The 19,500-nt window shown below is 33.2% G+C and overlaps 6 protein-coding genes across 6 annotated transcripts; 3 read left to right on the top strand and 3 right to left on the bottom strand.

Annotated features, from left to right (window-relative positions):
- Positions 1–198: 198 nt before the first annotated feature.
- On the bottom strand, positions 199–2,815 carry LOC106716416 (XK-related protein 6; the record flags this gene model as incomplete). Its single annotated transcript, XM_014509935.2, has 5 exons — positions 2,408–2,815; positions 2,101–2,220; positions 1,770–1,957; positions 1,171–1,323; positions 199–668 (listed from the first exon to the last, which is right to left on the bottom strand). Coding segments are annotated over exons 1-5 (1,188 nt in total), but the record flags the coding sequence as incomplete, so codon positions are not given.
- Positions 2,816–3,164: 349 nt separating this feature from the next.
- Positions 3,165–5,052, bottom strand: LOC106716429 (actin-related protein 8). Its single transcript, XM_014509947.2, has 2 exons — positions 4,415–5,052; positions 3,165–3,793 (listed from the first exon to the last, which is right to left on the bottom strand). Exons 1-2 carry the CDS (start codon positions 4,881–4,883, stop codon positions 3,192–3,194), a joined length of 1,071 nt encoding a protein of 356 aa, XP_014365433.2. The 5' UTR covers positions 4,884–5,052; the 3' UTR covers positions 3,165–3,191.
- Positions 5,053–5,336: 284 nt separating this feature from the next.
- LOC106716437 (syntaxin-16) lies at positions 5,337–7,349 on the top strand. The gene is made up of 4 exons (XM_045684558.1): positions 5,337–5,476; positions 5,793–5,929; positions 6,126–6,298; positions 6,709–7,349. Exons 1-4 carry the CDS (start codon positions 5,399–5,401, stop codon positions 7,335–7,337), a joined length of 1,017 nt encoding a protein of 338 aa, XP_045540514.1. The 5' UTR covers positions 5,337–5,398; the 3' UTR covers positions 7,338–7,349.
- A 3,228-nt stretch (positions 7,350–10,577) lies between these two features.
- Positions 10,578–11,887, bottom strand: LOC106716436 (ubiquitin-conjugating enzyme E2 C). The gene is made up of 2 exons (XM_014509955.2): positions 11,647–11,887; positions 10,578–11,154 (listed from the first exon to the last, which is right to left on the bottom strand). Exons 1-2 carry the CDS (start codon positions 11,745–11,747, stop codon positions 10,725–10,727), a joined length of 531 nt encoding a protein of 176 aa, XP_014365441.1. The 5' UTR covers positions 11,748–11,887; the 3' UTR covers positions 10,578–10,724.
- Positions 11,888–12,837: 950 nt separating this feature from the next.
- Positions 12,838–13,688, top strand: LOC106716432 (replication stress response regulator SDE2). The gene has a single exon (XM_014509949.2). It carries the CDS (start codon positions 12,946–12,948, stop codon positions 13,672–13,674), a length of 729 nt encoding a protein of 242 aa, XP_014365435.2. The 5' UTR covers positions 12,838–12,945; the 3' UTR covers positions 13,675–13,688.
- Positions 13,689–16,223: 2,535 nt separating this feature from the next.
- Positions 16,224–19,189, top strand: LOC106716417 (beta-1,3-galactosyltransferase 1). The gene is made up of 6 exons (XM_045684337.1): positions 16,224–16,283; positions 16,778–16,955; positions 17,767–17,950; positions 18,233–18,452; positions 18,585–18,707; positions 18,876–19,189. The coding sequence occupies exons 1-6, from the start codon at positions 16,265–16,267 to the stop codon at positions 19,187–19,189; spliced, it is 1,038 nt and encodes a 345-aa protein (XP_045540293.1). The 5' UTR covers positions 16,224–16,264.
- The last annotated feature ends 311 nt before the right edge of the window (positions 19,190–19,500 follow it).

Genomic DNA, 19,500 nt, shown 5'->3' with positions numbered 1-19,500 from the left:
AAAAGAAATTCAAAACCATCACTGGCAACATTTGAGAGTTGAAAATTATATATAATTTTCAAACTGCTATAAAATACTAAATTTTGATTATTAAATATAAGCTTTAAGCTTCCAAAAATTACGATATTTATCTAATGAAATACATCCACCATTTCACAGACTGCATAAAAAAAAATTAAAAAAATTATGCTATGAATTAATTTCCATTATATTTTCATCATTTTTAAAATTAATAACAACTTCATCTCTTTTAGCAAAAACTTTCGGATGAAAAAACCTATAGTAAATCATCATAAACACTAATCCTAACATGTACGGAACAAAACTCAACATTAAAACTGGGTAAAAATAAATAGACGACCTCATATCATCCTCAACAAAGAAATACCATAAAATAGTACAAGTTATATTCTGTAAGAAACATATTGTATAATATACACTATATCTATATCTAGTCTTACCTTCGATAGGCAGAATGTATGTGAAGAGGTAGACACCGCCGAGTGCGAGCGAGAAGGCGAGCTCCGCCATCTTGTTGTGCGCACAAAATGGCGGCCGGTCACATATCTGCAGCCACGCGGACATGGCTAGCACGTGACAGCCGCACGCCAGCAGCGTACAGTAGGGATAGAGGTAGGCGATAATGGATAGAGATAGCACTCGACTTACTGCAAATAACATTAATCAATTAATAATACTGAGTTTAAAGTCTTTCTCCGACTACCCTCTTTCTAACTGCTAATATTCAAATTTCTATCAATATTATCTCTTAATAACCAATTAAATCCCCTGATGATCATTTGATCTTCAAATTGTGAACATTTTTATTCCTTTCTGTCTTTGTGCTCACTACACGTCTCTACTGAGAGGCTCGGAACCTACCCCAAGTTAGGGGTGACTTGGCTATAGTCAACAACAGCCCAGTGCGGGTTGACTTCATACATATCTTTGAATTTTTTCTCAGATATGTGCAGCATCACGATGTTTTCCTTCATCGTAAGAACGGCGAATAAATGTACATATTTATACATGTCGGGATTCGAACCCAGGACCTGCAGATTGCAAGTCAAGTGCTTAACCCCTAAGCGATCGACACTCTATTTGAATTTGTTACATTACTGAAATTGAAAAATATTAATATGGCTGAGATAATGGATAATGGATACTGACATGTAACAAGGAAGTGCCACAATGTCTGCAGTATTGTGCCGCACCAGTTCATGTTGTTCTTGTCCTGCTGGGCAAAGCGCACTGCCCGTTGGTACGCGGCCAAACACCACCCCATGCCCACTACCGACGAGCATATTGAAAGAATCTGATGCACTGAAACACAACAACAAGAAACATGTATACATTAAACATTTCTCATTTATAAAATTAGTTAGATTACAAATCAAAAACAATTATAACAAATTTCAGTTGAATTAGAAAAAACTATATTCTTACACACTTAATTTAAAAGTTATAGCAATTTAAAAATAAAGACTGTTGACTTGAATAAAGACATATAAGACTATTGCATATCAGTGGGAATATATCTGGTCTAGCCACCCCTAACTCAGGGTTGGCTTCAGCTCCTCATTGGGGATGTATAGTGAGCTGATGATGATGATTGCATATCTATACACAAACCATTGACACCTAATGTAACGTCAAAACAACAAACTTTGACCATGTTTAAATTTGTTACAATTCACAGAAGAAAAGTTTATTTTTTTCAACAATACATTAATTTATATTAATTTTATGTTTGTACATAATTAACTCACATGCTAATTGATCATAAGCTCGGAATAAGAGACTAGTCTGCAACACTTGCTGCGGTGCTGCCTCTAGGAAGCACTCAAACACCCTCAGGAGGGCTGCATCTGAGTCCTCTTTTAGCATCAGACCGTAGTACATCCTCTGTGATGATGTATCATGCTTACGTTCTGCTCTACGGGACTTTATTGCATAACTGAAAAGAATATACATATTCTGACTATGTGGCTACTTACTTAGAATAAGTATGTTTTATATAATTTGCTTTTACAAAGGAAATATATATTTATATAGACTAGAAATAATTTTAAGCCACTGACTACGTAATAAAAGTTTTACATGAGAGCATCAGTGAATCTCAGTATTGGAGCCAGCTGCAACACTAGAATGAAGATCCTCAGCCAATGCCGCTTTGTGAACTCATTAGTTACAGAGTCCTGTTGCTTGTCTTGAGCATACCTGAAAAACATAGGCACTACTAATTAAACTGAACCCTCCAAAAATGTTTATTATTTTTACTTAAATAGAGCTTTTACAAATGTTTTCCTACAATTTGCACTGCATTAAATAGTCTTTAATTAAGGACTGTAGTAAGTGTTGAAGAACTAGTATTCTTTATCCTAAACATATCTTTTATGAAACTTACATTCTAATAGAGACAGCGGTGTTCACAAATGCTGGCAAAAGGATGAATGTCAACGTCCATCCAAATTCCATCATTTTTTGTGCTAAAGAATACCTTACAGCCACATTTATATCTAAGCCGAGGTCCACAAGATGTCCCACTATTGCAACTACATACATAATTATATCTAAATTCTTTATTGTTATATTATTCGGTATTCGATCGGGTTCGTCGTGCGAGTATCCATTTTGGAGCATTTTACGCATCGCTCTCGGCATCGTGTTTTTTTTATTTAATAAATGTTTACATATTCAAAGTAAACAGAAAACAAAACTATGAGTAAACATCTTCACCCGCCCCGCCACTATTTGACATTATGACACACACATGTCATTGTCACATGTGACAGATGTGAGTCATAAACCAAAAAGGTTGTCATAAATACAGGTTAAACAAATATTTTGTGGTCAAAATATTTTTATGTTTTGAACGCCTGGAAGAATGAAAAAAATTAAGCAACTTAATTACAACTAGATTATTTTAAAAATTAAATTCAACATCGATATTCTCTTATCGGATTAGATTGTTGGTATTCAGTTTTTTGGGGGTGAAAACTACAAATATGGTCATTGAAATTGTCCAAACTAAGCTAGTTAATAGGTAATTTAAACCTAATTTTATTTGTAATTTAACTAAATTATAATAAATTTTATTACACATATACATTTATTAACATAATCATATAACAATTACAGTAACATTTATATTATTTGTTAGTGGCAGTAAAAACGAAACTTTTCTGCTATCACCAAATAAAAGGTGCTCTTTCTCTTAATATCTTGAGACCGAATTTGGTCCATTCACTCTGATTAATCCACAGCTCTATAGCAGACTCCAGGCATGACATTACAGCGGCTCCTTTCCAAACTGTACTTGCTGGATCAATATCTTTCGGAGAGGTAACAATTTCTAATTGTTCAGTCTTGTAAGCGTAGGGTATTTGAAGAGCTAACCTGTTTTGTAACCATAAATTCAAACCATGTACTTTAACCCCACCACCTACTATTAGAATACTACTATACATCTTTCTCTTTAGTTCTTCACTGGAACATCTGTCAATGCTCTGTAGAATTGCTGCATCCAAGCCTAGGACCTGGCCAGGTGCTAAAGAAACAATATCCCCAGGACCACCATCTAGTGTGTCAACTACAATATCTTCATCTGCATTTCCAGTAGGTTGGTTTTCATTCACAGATTCAAATTGTTGATTTTCATTTGCTGTTGGATCAACCGTCTCCCGTTTTCTACCAGTTTCTCTAAGAAACTCTGCATCGAAAGGATCCTCTGGATCACTAGGTTGTCTGCTCTGTATCTTAGTTGATTTCGGTCCAGTTATCTTCAATAAATCTGTATAGAAGAAAGAAAGTGGAGATATTATGCATTCATCACCAACTTGAAGTGTGTATTTATTAATTACATCTCCTGGATGATCAACAAGGAAAGTCTTTTCTTGCGGACCGCATACATCAAGATTAACATGACAGAAGTCTTGGTATAAATTTCTCATTAATACAACATCTCTTGGAGTATTTTCATTCCAATTTTTATAAGGGAAAGCACTTTTATGAAACATCCAAGATAATGTTTGGCAAACATCCCCAGCTCCATAATCCATTCTTAACCTTGTATTTTTATGTGAGATACCATCTTCGACACAGGATATTGCAGTTTTTTGATCTCCTATATCCACAACACAGGCAGATCCTATCCCAGCTCCAAATGTAGCTCCCACACTCTCCTGAACTAGGAAACAATGTCCAAATCCTAAATCTTTTAGTAAAAGTGACATAAGACATTTTAAATGACTTCTGGAGTAAATATCAGGTATTAGTAATACACATCTGTATTTGACTAGTTCTATAAGTGGTATACCAAGTTTATATTCAATAATTGAGCTCCAAATTGTGTACAAATCATTTAATACTGAAGATATGGAGCCACCTATTTCTGAATGTATATTAAAATCACCTCTTTTGTATGGAAAATGAACATTATATTCAAGTTCCGGATCGACGTCTAAAACTAAATCACCGACAACAATGTCACACTCTACTTGTGGCCATGGTTCACCGTCGTTAACAGTCTCCGGCAATGAACGTCGGTTAAATGCAGCAATTTGTTGGGGAGGGGTGGCATATCTTCTCGATCCATTGGACTGCATACATGACTGAAGTGTGTGCGATATCTGAAGTCGGCATTCTTCCAATTCTTCAATTAATTCCTTTGTTTTAGGTATGCTGGGTGGCACGAAGAGATCCCGATAAATTTTTCCCCCGGGTCGACGTTTTCTAGCGATGCAGTGTAACTGTTTGACTGGAAGAAGGTCAGAAGCTCTTCCTATTCTCACGTATAATGAACCAGGATGTATAACTATTATTCTGTTCGGCGGAAACTGTTGAAATTGTTCCGGACCGGGGTCATGAGCCGGCGCACTCATTTATACAACTTTAGTATATTTTGTCTTGATTTCAAGAGAATCCAACAAATAATTAAAATTATTATCACACCTTTATCAACTTCTGAGCGTTAAATGCGAATCAAACAAATGCAAATATTGTAAAACAAAAAGCATAAACATAACCTTGCATTCAAATAGAATTTTTCACTTCAACTTCAAAGTTCAATCAAATTAACGCATCAAAAAGAAAGAATTGAAGTTAACCATTGCAAAAATTAACAGATTAATATTGTTAAGCCGATTTTTAATGAAAAAAATAGTTACTTTAATTAATAAAATGACGAAATTGGGGCAGAATACTTTTTATTCACTGAAAAAAATGTTTTTTTCTAAACTTAATTTCTAAACGCAATTTACTGGCAAACAAGTAAGTGAAACGTCAATGTCATTTTTGAATTGACATTGACGCGAGACGCGACGATATTGTAAACCTGAAAGTTGATTATTTTAATAAATGTTGTTATAAACATTAAAATTCAGGAATAGGAGTAAAAATGGTGTCCCGAAGTTTAACAGAAGTGTTTATCCTAATGAGAAATAATGCTATCCATAGCCGACAGATATTTACTGAGGTACTAATGCAATATTAAATTAAATTTTCGTAGTTGACGCCACAAATACAGTTTTTAAAAGTGTGTTGTGTATTTTTAAAATTGATTTTTATCTGTATATCAAGACAACACTTTATTAGTAAAGTAATTTTTTGCGTAATTGTTTAAATTTTACAAAGTGCGTTTACTGCTTTTTTCCCTAATGGCAATATGCTTTCTAAATATTTCATAAATAGTAATGTGATACAAGTGTGCCAAAAGCACATAATATACTAAAAATAATTTGATTAAAAGAATCATAGACATTAATAAAAAAAATTATATTGATATATCACAGGCAAATGACTCAGAGCGAGTGGGTTTGATGCGTTCAAACTCTCGTGATCTGGAAGGAGGTATAGAGCTGAAGGCAGACACCAGTGCACCACCACCTTGGACCGACTCTTTGGAGGAGGCACACTATGTTATCACAAGGTTTAACTATTACAAAATTATCATCAATGTCCTTCTCTCTCTGTATTAGGTGTTACACTTGAATCCCTTTTTTGTGCACATTTTTCGAATGATACATACATACTTTCTTCAGTCTTTCTATACCGTTGTAGCCTTTCTTATTATTTACAAAACAACTTCAGTGAAATTCACAATTACAAGGCTCAACTGTCTGCAGGTTACGTACCAAGATATCAGAGTTGCAGACACGTCATGAGCGCCAGATCCGGCGTCCGGCGCTCGACGACAGCACCGAGCAGCAGTACATCAGTAAACTGACTGGAGAGATCGGACGGCTGTTCACGCATGCGCACACGCATCTTTCAGCGATAAAAGCACAGGCATTGAATGGTATAGTATATTATTACTGCATTAAGTATACAAGGAACTGTTCTTCTTGTAATATCTTTTCAATATGTCCCAGTTTATTTAAAAGTAAACAACTATTCCGCTATTTCAATTATGTATGTATGCTTTTACTAACTTTTCTTTATTTATGTTAGACTAGCTGTCGCCCCCGACTCCGTCCGCGCGGAATTAAAAAAACATTATAAATAGCCTTTATGTTCTACATCTGTGCTAAATTTTATTAAGATCTGTTGAGCTGTTCCGGAGATAAATTCTAAGAAACATCCATCTAAACGTTCTCATTCATAATATTAGTAAGATAGTATAATTAGTACATTATGTTATCACTTATTTTACTGACTTCCATTTTAATTTAACTGATCATGTCTAAATTATTTTGGCATTTTTTTCAGGTAACAAAACAGAACAAAAATTAGCCAATAACGTTGTATTAGCGCTGGTCACAATGGTACAAGATTTAAGTGTAACATTCCGCACAGCGCAATCAAACTATTTAAAAACATTGACATCACGAGAAGAAAGATCCAAAGCCTATTTCGATCTTCCCAACTTTGAAGAACTGAATTTAGGTGACAATGATCTACTTCCCGGATTAACAAACAATCAGACTGATCTTCTCTTCTCTTTACCGAGTACATCACACAATTATCATGAAGATGAAAAAGATTTAGATGGAATGTTCCAGAAGCAAGCTTTAAGTCAGAAACAGATGTTACTAATGCAAGAAGAAAATACACAAATGATTGCCGAAAGAGAGGAAGAAGTTAATAAAATCGTTCGGTCTATTGTTGATTTGAACGAAGTATTCAAAGACTTGGCACATATGGTTCATGAACAAGGTACAGTATTAGATAGAATAGATTATAATATAGAGCAAACTCAAGTACAGGTACATGAAGGGTATAAACAATTACAGAAAGCGGAAAGATATCAACGGAAAAATAGAAAGATGTATTGCATTTTAATGTTAGCTGCAATCATCATTGTCTTAGTTATTCTACTAATTATAGTGAAGAGTTAATGATTTTTAGTGAATGTGAAATGTTTTTACTATTCCGAACTTTATTCTATAGACAGTTAAGTGCATTTTCCATTGCTGTGCTCTAATTTGGCTGTTGAGGTATTATTTAATTTATTCTTAATTTAAAATGAATTTAATTTAACAGATAATTTCAATTAGTAATTGCGTATAGTTGATACAAATTCTAGACAAACTATTAACTACACTACAATATTATTTACATGAAATATTTGTGGAAATTAAGTTTAATATAATTTTGCTTTATCTGACAATTAATTTACAATACAAAATAGTTGACACATTATATTTTAAGTGAAGTTAAAAAGAAGTAAATATAAAAAAATGTATAAAGAGTTTTGGTTCTAATATTTTCGGCCAGTCTTTAATGGTTTGAATACTAAAGTCAATCATTACATAATGATAGGTTCGTTCATTAAATAATAGAATTATATTATCTCGAAAGTTTATTATATATGCTATGGTCATAACCTTACTCTACACTTCCAATTGTATTTCTAAGTAAATTAGTGTAGACCATAGTTAATACAATACTTGTATGAACCATAACTTTATTATCCAAGTTTTTATGTCTTGTAAATAACTGTCAATATGATTGTATAATATTTAATTTATTAAATTTTTGCTATCTTTATATGCAAGAGTTACGTATAGCAGTACTCCATTGCAGACTTATATTGCCATCCCTTATTTTCTCATTGACTACAACAGAGACAACAATTCGTAATAGAAATGTCACTGCATTCTATAATCTGATATATGCTTGAGCTAAACTAGTGATAAGGTTATTTACTATGTATATGTTGTGATCGTATATGTGTTGTGTTTGTGAGTGTGTTTTTATATAGTCAAATTCAATGGATATGAGAATTTTTTGCAAACTTGGATAAGCGAGAATCATTGTTTTGTCGCAATGGATTACCTCCATAAGCGAGAAACTCGGTTTAGAGAGCTACGTCTATAAGCGAGAAAATTATCGCTGTCACTAGAACTCTCGCTTATCCACGTTCGTCTGGATTTCGCTGCCTGACAATGTTTTTTTATTATCTATGAATTTATTTTGTAAAGTATTACTGTCTGTGTTTAAAATTCTGTGATTTAAAATTGGTTTCGATAGGTTTGGTATAATTTCGCATTTCTATTGAATTCTACTATAAATTAATCTATGTTTATATGAATAATATATAATTGGCAGGAAATAAATATTTATATACGGATCAATTAAAAGAATGTTTAAATTGAAAGTAATATTGCCGAGTTGAGATTTATATGTAACATGTCACTGTGTGAATTATATCGATATGCAATTTGCCTAAGCAAATTACAAATGAATGGCGTTCACGATTTGCCGACAACATAAAATACCTCTACTTTATTGCCAATTTAAAGTTATGACAAGTTTAAAAGGTGTTTCGTTGAACTTGGATAAGTGTGACCTTCAAGATGTAACGGCGAAACTTGTACTGAAAGCGATGAATGCTTCGATGGAGAAGATATTAGACAACATCTAAATAGCCCTACGGAAGAAAGACGCAGTGATCGTGGAGGGACTCGTGACCTCCATGACCACAGGATTTTGTATTTATCTAAAAAGTAATTTAATATTGTAATTTAGCATAAGGAATTATGCAAAAAGAGTACAGACCAAGAGTCTGTAGATGACGTTTGTTCTAAATAAGTGTGATACCTCTATAAGCGAGAGTCATAGTCCGGTTTCTGCGAACGACCTCCATGAGTGAGAAACTCGTGTTAGAAATCTCTACACGCGAGAAAATATCGAGGTCGTTTATATTTCCGCTTATTGACTTGACTGTATATTTATTTCTTTGTATTATAAGTAAATTATTGAATTTAATTAGATTAGAAAACTTGTGTATCAAATAAGTGATTGAATTATATTTACTGTTATAATTGTTCTTATAATTTTTTTTAAATTAACCTACCTTTAATACAATCAAAATGATTTTTACTGCCACACTGAGAGCAGTTTATTGTTGATGGCTATTAGTCTAGGTTTTTCATACTAAAAGTACAATAACTATATTTTTTTGGAATGAAACAAGTCGTATACAGTGTCACTTAAATCCGTAGAATAGAATTAACAATGTGTTGAACGTTTTTATATTTAAATTATTGGACCAAAATCATGATTGGAAGATGAATAAAACTAACATGTTTCGTCTTTTTTTAAATACAGATTTAATAAAGAACGTAACTCGCGCTTCAATCCAGAGGGTAGGCAGAGGTTATAGATTTCCATTTGGCGGTAGTACAATTTTCTCGCTGCAACATTCATACATCTGTGGGCCTAGTACGAATATTTGTGAAGAGTTGTAGTCTTCGACAAAATGAGTATTGGAATTTGTGCAGTCCCTTTCAGGCGTAAAGTACACCAAAAATCTCATAATAATTTTGACGAAAAGACGCTTGTTGCAAATATTCGTGCAAAGCCCACTGCATTCTTGTTTTCGGGTGCTCTTAACACCTTCCTTTTCAAAGTATCTCATCAACATTATTCCATTTTAAATCTTTTTTCATTAATTGTTTCAACATTTCAAAACAATTTCATCCAATACAGTCCATCCCGGATAAGCGAGAAAAATATTGCTGTCTTTTGGACTCTCGCTTATCCAGGTTTGACTGCATATGTAGACTAGGTATTGAGGGTAGTTAAAAAAAAACAAAGGCATTGAATTGCACTAATGAATTGTAATGTTAGTGATCTCTTAAAGTACATATTTCTGTCAGTTTACAAACTGTCAAGTGAAACAAGATTGGATATAGTAAACTTTATAAATTCCTCATAATTTTTACTAGAAAAACAATATTTAATATTTTAGACATTATATTCATTTTAATAACTTCTTTTAATAGAGTGACAAAGTAACGAACACAAGTTTTATCAGAACAAATTGAAACATAATTTTATTGATTATTATTGGAAATAAATAAAAATATAGACGCTGTTTACTACTTTTTAAAAGAATAGAATTTCCAACTTATATTGAAGTGTGAAAAAGAAACGAAATTAATGTTACTGTATAAACATTTCCCCTGAAATAGTATGAAATCTGATAATTTTTATCTAGAAGACCGAAATTGAATGTAACAAAAATAACTAATTTTTTTCATTCACAAAGATTTTTTCACAAGTCAAAAGTCTTTGTCCAATAATGTTTTAATTAAATGAGATTTTTTAAAAGGTAATTTATTAATTTGAAGACAAAGAAGGCCTGAAGTTTACAACTTTAATATGTCAGACAAAGAAAGCAGATAATTTTCTATTCCAATAAAAAGCAACTGATCACAAAATAAAATAAAAAAAAACGTTCATTGCAACACATAACCGTAAAACTCACTCCAAACTAACTACGAATCCTTGTTCTTATTATAAAATTCATCTAAATACTTTTTGTAGGCGGGCTGGTTGGGCCACAGATATGAGGCTTGTTGATTGAGTGGGCTCAGCGTATTTGGTTCACCTAGGAGACTTTGGATAGATATAAGGACCGTCCGAATATCATAAAGAGCGGTCCATTTGTCTTTTAAAATGTCCAAACATATTAAACCACATGTATCTACGTTGGGATGAAAACAGGGTGTCACAAATTTAACTACAGGAGGTGCATAAGGGTATGAATTAGGGAATTCCAATGAAAGTTTATATTTGTGCCCAGCGTACACAGTGTCTTCTGGACCGTGTATTGTGCCTATCCATTTAAATAGATTTTCACTTTCAGGAAATGCGGATATTCCTTTATCTGAACAACGCATCAACTCCATAAGTTCCTTTTGAAGTCTGCAAAAGAAGGAACAGAATGAATTTGTGTACATTTAAGTCTATAGCAAAATTATGACAATATGATGTTCAAATATCTGCCCAAACAAGGTGTTGGTAAGTTAATATAGATTAACACTTTCTCTTGTTAGTTATTTAACACAATGAAGTGCAAAAATACACAACATAGAAATAGAAGGTAATCGTAAAACAAAGACTTTTGAATTAATATTACTACGAATTTTATGTGGGTTCATTCAATTATATGTTCTAGAACTAATCTACTTTACATGTTCGTGAATAGCAAATACGAGGAATAAAACATATTGTTCAAACAAATGACAAGTACATTACGATAAGTTTGTAAAAATTAACCTAGCAACGGAAGGCAAAAATTTAGTATTTGAAAATTACGTAGCGTATTTCCATACGAAGTTTAATGATTTATGCACCGAAACTTTAAAGCGTTAAGTGGAATTGAATAAAAAATTCGTTAAAACATTCCAGACTTACCGTTTGCTCACAGCATGATTGTCGTTCAATTTTATTGTGTCCTCGTTTTGTTTGGCGGGATTCGACGAAGACGCGTAATGTGGATTAATATTCTGGGCCATAATCAAAAAGCAGATCGAAGTCAGATATCACCGAGTGTCTGTTAAACAAGAACGACTTCCTGTTAATTTTAAAAAGCTTTAATTTTATTGGATATCCCATTCATTTGACAGCAAAGCTGGCGTCAACAACGTCACAGATAAGCGCCATCTATTCGATGAATGTAATTTTTAATTTTTAATGTAGCGATTTTATTTTGTTAAAATTCGTTTGTAATTTTACACTCACATATAAATAAATTATACACGTATAAAATATTACTAAATGGAGATAATGGAAATTGATTTTGTCATATCATTTAAAAGTCTACTTACGAAGTCAAATTTCTTCGACATAAAAATCTTTTTTTTTTACCACTTCTAAAAATTCATTTCTAATTACATACTTTGAGATAATTAATTTTAACAGAGGAATACAGGAAACAAGTACAGTTAACATTTGATTGAATTTTGAAAAAACAACTGTATTAAATTAGTTAAATTGTATGACCAGATTTCTACTTTCACTTTCATTTACTTTTATTTTACTTTTAGCGTTTACTTAAGCGTGAAATTAGATAGATTCGCCTAGTAGTAGTATAAAATAAAACAAAACAAACTACAACACTGAAGGCTATATAAATTGATGTTGGTCAGATTTTCGTTTAGTTGTTTTACAAACATATCGTTGAAATAAACTAACAGCAACAAAATCATTTCACAGCCATCATGCTTAAAGTAAGTTAAAATTTTTAGTGCTTGAAATATTTCTTTTTGAATATTAACCACTTTTCGTTTTGATATGCATTAAGTTTCACTTGTTCATCTTTTGTGAAGCAGTCTCTCATTTTGTCATCGCATTTTCTTGACACTATCAAATGAAATACAATATACATTTCATTGGCATTTGCTCAGCCTTAGAAATGTAAGTTTTATAGCTCACTGTCATTATAGAAATAATTTATTTCTGCAGACTTTGATGTCTCTTGGTTTTTGTAACCGAAATCGCCAAAATCAATGTCTCAAGAATGTTTTATAGTCTATAGACAAAAACAAAATCTGTTTTATTCTGTTACGGTTTGTCTTTGTAATTATTTGACATTTACAATCGAAAAGTGACAAAGTGTGGCGTGTTAGTATTTTGTTTGATAATTTTTTTCAATATTGTGCGTCGGTGTTGAATTTAAGACTTTAAGATTACTACAAAATAAACATCTTAATAATGGCGTGCCATATCTACTTTCAAAATCAATTCATTTCGGACTCCGATTGTTCAAATACGTCAGATGTACGAAGCAGGATTTCACATACGTTTGGTATTCCAACAGACGATTTATATGTAACAGTAAATGGACGAATTGTGTCCAATGAATTAAAACTAAATAGAGAAAATGTGGTCAGAGTGCATACGAGACTTGTTGGTGGTAAAGGCGGATTTGGATCCATGTTACGTGCGATTGGCGCACAAATTGAGAAAACTACGAATCGTGAAGCTTGCAGGGATCTTTCTGGCCGTCGATTACGTGACATTAACGAAGAAAAAAGACTACGAAAGTGGCTTGAAGGGCAAGAAGACCGCGAGAGAGAGGCGGCTGAACGAAAACAAAAGAAGATTGAACGATTGTTAACCGAGCCTAAAATCGAGGTGAATCTTAATCCGGATTACGAGAAGGGTCGCCAGGAACTGCCTGAGCGAGTCAGTGCAGCGGTGGACGCGGGTTGGGAGGCCGCAGGAACATCTCAAGCATCTGGAAGTAAGCGTAAAATAGAAGAATGCAGTTCAAAGGGAAAGAAGAAGGCTAAGTTGTGGATTGACGCTGAGTTGTCAGATTGCTCCTCATTGAGTGAGGATGATGAGGAGGAAGTGACCAAGATGAGCCCTGTGCAGACGGTGTCCACTGACAGTGGGAATGAGTCAGACAGAGCTTCCGAGGCCAGCAGTAAAGTTTAGCAGCGGTTTAAATTAAAAATATACAATTAAAGCTTTATTTAAACTAAAATAAGCCACAGTTATAATTAACTTCCTATAATCTTTAATTAAAATAATCTTCCAATAACATTTGGTTGTAGAAAACCAAGTTAATTTGTATACTTTTAAATTATTTGTATAATATTTTATAGTTTTTTTAAATATTCGCATTTTAATTTAAACTGTCTCTAAATAATTTTGATGTATAAATAATTGTAGGTTAGTTATAAATATTGATATATTTAGTAATAAAATTGATTTAGGTTAAGCAAGACTTTATTTATTTTATACCTCTAATTGTAAGAGTATTTTGAAAAAGATATTAAAAAAGTAAGCAGCAACTTGCAACTTGTGTGTGAGGAAAAAATGAGATATTGTGTTAAATTTTTACAATCAAAATTTCATATTAAAAAAAGGCTTGTCTCATCACATTAAGGACATCGTAACTTAATGAAAGGAAAAAAATGATTTGCTCTGAATTTATCTAAAATTTTCATGAGTACAGCGCCATCTGTTATTAAGTAACTGCTCTATTATAATTACATCGTGAACCGTTTTCTGACATTTTTCTTTTTTTTTTCTTTTAGAAAAACATTTTGGGGGTTTTTCTTTTGCTGTCTCTGCTAGCTTTGGCTATTGCCAGGCCCCAGGAGTTTGATGATGAGGACCATGACGACGACCACTCAATAGCAGACAAAAAAGGTATGATCTTGTTTCTATTTAAGGAATGTTGTCTTGATGACATACATTTACTAAGAAAAGCAAGCAAAGGAGATTGTGAGTAATTGATAACTTATAGTAACGTGAACTTTGCAATTTTGACATTATTTTGAGGTTGTTTTTAATTTTTTCAGATGATGTTTCACGAGTTCAAATCAAAGTTTACCGTGGTCCAACAAAACATGACGGCTACGCACCGTGGGGTTTCTGGGTAAAACAGCCCTCAGACGACCAATAAATATGGAAATAAGTAGTTTAAATTTTACTGTATTTTTTTAGTTTACGTCAGGATATATAGATGGCGCTATTATTAATAAAACCAAAGACTATTCCTAAAGTTGTTTTTATTTTATGTTATGTTAGAATATGGTTATATATAAAATATTATCACACGAAGAAATGAAATGGAAATAGGTCAAAAAAAATAGAATAAACATTTTCATTTCATTGCTTCTGTGAGGAAATAACTTTGCTACATAACCTATATATTAATTCGTAAATATTGTTGCAATTTATAAGCAAGGTAAATTTTTGGTTGTTGACTTATTGACTAAAATTAAATACATACTTCATGCAATAAAAGTATACATATTCTGAACGTATCTCGCTCGTGCGGTTAATAAATGAGTTATTGTCCTTTGCACTAGTAGGCTACTAAACTTCATAGCCTAGTTATTCATAATTGTCTATATTATTTATTTAATGTTGAAAAAGAATTGATAATCTATAAAACAAGAGAGGCGTGTGTTTGGTTGCCAATTGACCTTGAATTTATAATTTGTGTATAAATGGAATAAGAACGGAAACTCTGGTGTCTTGTGAATCAAGCGTTACTAAGCGTTGGATCAAATAAAATTACAGAATGGAATGTTCTCAAAACAATTCACTTTATCTGCAAACATTTTCAACGGCGCTAAAATGCTGCGTTCCATAACGTTGCGTCGGTCGTTATCATATACGTAGACCTTGGGCTTGAGTCTGTTATTAAAACTATTATGGACTAAAGTGACCTCCCTGTTTGCTAAAGAACTAGGATTTTTTTCCCTGTTTGCCCTGACTCCGAAGTTCGCTATATACTGAGGCAAGATAGCACTCAATAAAAAGATTAACTGGCCCATTGAAGATCTTAAAAATAAATTAATTGACCGAAAAATATGGTTTGTCGTAACTTACCCCAGAGGAGCTTGTGCCTAACCTTGTTAAAGGTGACGAGGCCATAGATAACGCTGGCCCAGTGCGTGAAATACTGTTATAAAATAGCACTTGGTGTCAAAAGGATTTGTAGTTATTATAAAATGATTACCCAATAATACTTTGAAATTTGAAGTAAAATGGAAAGCAGCATTTTAACTTCTTTTAGTTTTGATTCGACCTTTTAATAACATCTCACTATCAACTTTCGGTCATTTAAATGGATAAATGAGTTGCTACCTGTTTTAATTAGATTTCGTAGATTTTTGTTACAGTTATGTGTATATTTTATTAAAACATTTAAGAATATTTAAATATGTAATGTTATATAAAATTTAATAAATATTAATGTTTATGTTTTAAAAAGTAATATAATGAAAATTAAACGTAATTTTAAAACAACTAAAATTTTTGACGTAACAAAATTTATTTTGACAATTTGTTGACAAACATTTATATTATTTTTGATATATTTAACATGTTTTTTTTTTTGTAATATAATTTATTTTACTTGGTTTTAATACATTTTTAATAATCCTAATTTGAAATCAGGAAACGTATAAAAACAGTGAGTGAGGTGTGACAACAGTAAAGTGAACAAACATCATATAACAGTATGTGGTTGTCAGCCAATCACACGGCGTTATGTTGGGCGCCAAAAATGCTAGTTATAAAAATGGGTAAGTTTCACGACACTCGATAGCTCTAACCGTTGGTTTCTGAGACCATAATCTCTGTATAAAACAGATCTTCATCTCTGACATTATCTTTGACAAAACATAGATATTATGTTTTAATTATTTGGTTGTAAAAACCCATGGTAACTCTAACAACTTTAGAGAATGAAGCATCGCACTTTTTTGTGAGAGATACTTTGGCGCGCTTTTTGATGACAGCAACCATCTCTATTCTTGTATTGTCTCATTTGGACGTCAAACGGAACGATGTTTTTAATGGGCATTTAGGTCCGTTTCGTCTCTAACCTAAACGGATTAACTGATCTTTTAACGAGTAAGTTATTCGACACAAGCCGATATAGTTACACGCACCACTGATAATTTTCAAGAAACTTAGCTAGCTGATCCTAACTAGGTACAGTCACTTTTAACTTAAGGAGTACTATTTTACTTGTTGCGTAGACGTTAAACTTGGTCTTATGTCTCTTTGTGTGTAGTACGTCGTAAGGGTTTGGTGCTGGGATTGTTGTTGCTGGCGTCGATGCTTGCGGCGCTGCCGGCGGGCTGGTGGTTCGCGCGCGCTGTCAGCCGCGGCCTGATGCTGCCCGCCCCGCCGCCGCGCGACCTCACGCACTACATGCGTACTAAGAGTCTGCGGGACTACTTGATAAAAATGTGGGTAGAAGTAGAAACACATTGGCATACAAACTACATGGTTCAGTGGTGTGAGGTATAATGCAATTTTGATGTGAAACATCTATAGGATCACTTGTAAACCGAATCGTTTGCGTGGCGACGCTTGCCGTGGCGACGGGTCGCCAAGCTATACTGAGGTATACATATATACATATATATTTTATATATTTTAATAATAAATAATATGAAATAATATTAAATATTAAATATTATTATTATTTTTATTATTATCATTCATTCCTTCCTTCCTTCCTTCATTCATTCCTTCATTCATTCATTCATTCATTCCTTCATTCCTTCATTCCTTCATTCATTCCTTCCTTCCTTCATTCATTCATTTATTTATTTATTTATTTATTTAATATTTTATGCATATTACTTGTACACACACGATGTTTCACATCTGCCAGGCGTCCCATGACGGCTCACAAGTTTTTTTTGGTAATGTCCGGAATTAATGTCATTAGACGGGGTACACTTTTGTGTGTACTTTTCTCCAACCCCGGTGGACTTGACTACCCTAGACATGCGCTTGCAGCTAACCAAGATTCGATAAACTAAAGAAAATATTTTGAGCAGCAATTCATTTTATGACTCCACTGATGGACCGCTGCTGGTGCACCCAAAGTGGGTTTTGGCTGACATAAGAGATCAATAGCGCCGCTTTGCACGATCTCCTGACAGTTGATTGCTTTTAGATATTGGGCTTTGGGACATATTTACAAGATAATGTTTTTTATAGAGAAGAGAAAACAATATAACTTATGTAAGTGTTTCCATGTTTGGTCAGTGATATTCTGATCGAGCCCACGAGGACATCGTGCGACACATTGTCCAACATCCCAGTACTGGTGATGGTGATTAGCGCGCCTATGCACTTCGACTACCGCAACGTGATACGCAAGACGTGGGCCAAGTACCAGCCCACACTCTTCATCATGGGCACCCACAGGACTCATAGCGAGAGCATACTGGTGAGAGATTGAGATTCTACGAAAGTGATCACTCATTAAAAATCACTCAAAATTTATGGTGAAAGATAGATGAAGGAATTTGAAGAAGCAGACCCTTTTTATTTATGGAAGAAGGCAAAAGATAATATTGGTTTGCCAAACATAAACCATCGTAACAAATAAATATATTGCAGATAAACCTGTCTTGTCTAAAGACATAATAGTCACTTAACGCTTACAGCATATTTAAAGTTTGAAGTACTTTATTTCTTCGTCTTATTAATACTAAATTAATTGTCTCAGGGTGGAAACTATTTAGAATCGAAGCAATTCAATGACATTTTGGTATTTGACTTCTACGATCAGTACCAAAATTTGACTTTAAAAACTGCACTGATGCTGAAATGGGCGTCGGAGAGGTGCCCGCAGGTGAAGTTCCTCTTCAAGACAGATGACGACGTCCTGGTCAATCCCTGGATTTTACAGAGAGTAATAAAAGATCATCCACACGCGCAACTCCTTGGTATGTACATTTTTTTCGGAGTACAAATATCAGTGAATAAAAAAACGAACGAATGAATGATTGAATGAGTGATTCTTGTTCTGTTATTATAGTGACTATTTTTTAGATTATTTCTATTTTATCCTCATTTAGGTTACAGTATAAACAAGACAAAGCTGCACAGAGATGAATACAACAAGTATTACGTACCTCGTTGGCTGTCCAGAGACGATCTCATACCTCAGTACCTTTCCGGCACTGGATATTTGATCAACGGTATTGGTTTTTATTTAACGATTGATGTACCTTTGTTTCTCTTCTTTTCAAGTCTTTACAATAACAGATGCCCCTCCTAGTTTTATGTAAAATGTTACCAAGTCTTTTGAGCCGAAATTTTTAGCAAAAACCCAGCTGACAATGCTTTATTATTATGTTGCATTTCAGGTGCTTATATGAAAAAGATTTTATACACCGCATATTTAGTCCCCATGGTGAACATGGAAGATGTTTATATCACATATCTAGTGGCTAAGAAGACGCTCAACTTGACCCTCACTCATGACAGGAGGGTCAGCCCTATGAGACCCTTAGTAACCCTTAGTTGTCTATATTGGCATTTAGCAGCTGCCCACAGCGTTAGACCGTCGGAGATATTAAAGATATGGCCCAATTTGAAAATAATTGGAAAGGAATATAATAGAAAGAAAAAAGTCTGCTATGGATATGAATTCTTTAATAAAGATTTATTTTTGTATTGAAAAGTGATATTGGGAAAATAATTAGTACACTTGATAGATAACGAAAAGATATGGGTCTGAATAGAATTCATTTATAAATGGTTATTGAAGATGATGCTAATTTTCTGATGCTTTAGGGATTTAGCTACATTTTTATACGTTATTTTTTTGTATTTTTATTTATTTTTTAATAATGAATTATTGTTATAATTAAAAGGTTATATTAAAATATTTTAATTATGAATGTGTGTGTGTGTTTATCTGAATGGTGGTTTAAGACTTTCATAATTTTGCTGGTTCAGTGAAGCCTCCTGATGGTATTTCTTCTTCAA

The sequence above is a fragment of the Papilio machaon genome, chromosome 26, assembly GCF_912999745.1.
Source record: "Papilio machaon chromosome 26, ilPapMach1.1, whole genome shotgun sequence".
Lineage (NCBI taxonomy): Eukaryota > Metazoa > Arthropoda > Insecta > Lepidoptera > Papilionidae > Papilio > Papilio machaon.
This window is presented reverse-complemented; position numbering and strand designations above follow the sequence as displayed.

What these genes read in the sequence shown, in the direction of transcription:
- LOC106716417 (XM_045684337.1), top strand. An exon ending in CGGGACTACTTGATAAAAAT is followed by an intron (nt 16,956 to 17,766) that starts GTGGGTAGAAGT and finishes ATGTTTGGTCAG; the next exon opens with TGATATTCTGATCGAGCCCA. An exon ending in TCCACACGCGCAACTCCTTG is followed by an intron (nt 18,453 to 18,584) that starts GTATGTACATTT and finishes ATCCTCATTTAG; the next exon opens with GTTACAGTATAAACAAGACA.
- LOC106716429 (XM_014509947.2), bottom strand. Translation starts at nt 4,883, where the DNA reads ATGAGTGCGCCGGCTCATGACCCCGGTCCGGAACAATTTCAACAGTTT. An exon ending in TCATTTTCCATACAAAAGAG is followed by an intron (nt 3,794 to 4,414) that starts GTGATTTTAATA and finishes TCTTCTATACAG; the next exon opens with ATTTATTGAAGATAACTGGA.
- LOC106716436 (XM_014509955.2), bottom strand. Translation starts at nt 11,747, where the DNA reads ATGGCCCAGAATATTAATCCACATTACGCGTCTTCGTCGAATCCCGCC. An exon ending in AATCATGCTGTGAGCAAACG is followed by an intron (nt 11,155 to 11,646) that starts GTAAGTCTGGAA and finishes CTTCTTTTGCAG; the next exon opens with ACTTCAAAAGGAACTTATGG.
- LOC106716432 (XM_014509949.2), top strand. Translation starts at nt 12,946, where the DNA reads ATGGCGTGCCATATCTACTTTCAAAATCAATTCATTTCGGACTCCGAT.
- LOC106716437 (XM_045684558.1), top strand. Translation starts at nt 5,399, where the DNA reads ATGGTGTCCCGAAGTTTAACAGAAGTGTTTATCCTAATGAGAAATAAT. An exon ending in GCCGACAGATATTTACTGAG is followed by an intron (nt 5,477 to 5,792) that starts GTACTAATGCAA and finishes GATATATCACAG; the next exon opens with GCAAATGACTCAGAGCGAGT. An exon ending in AAAAGCACAGGCATTGAATG is followed by an intron (nt 6,299 to 6,708) that starts GTATAGTATATT and finishes CATTTTTTTCAG; the next exon opens with GTAACAAAACAGAACAAAAA.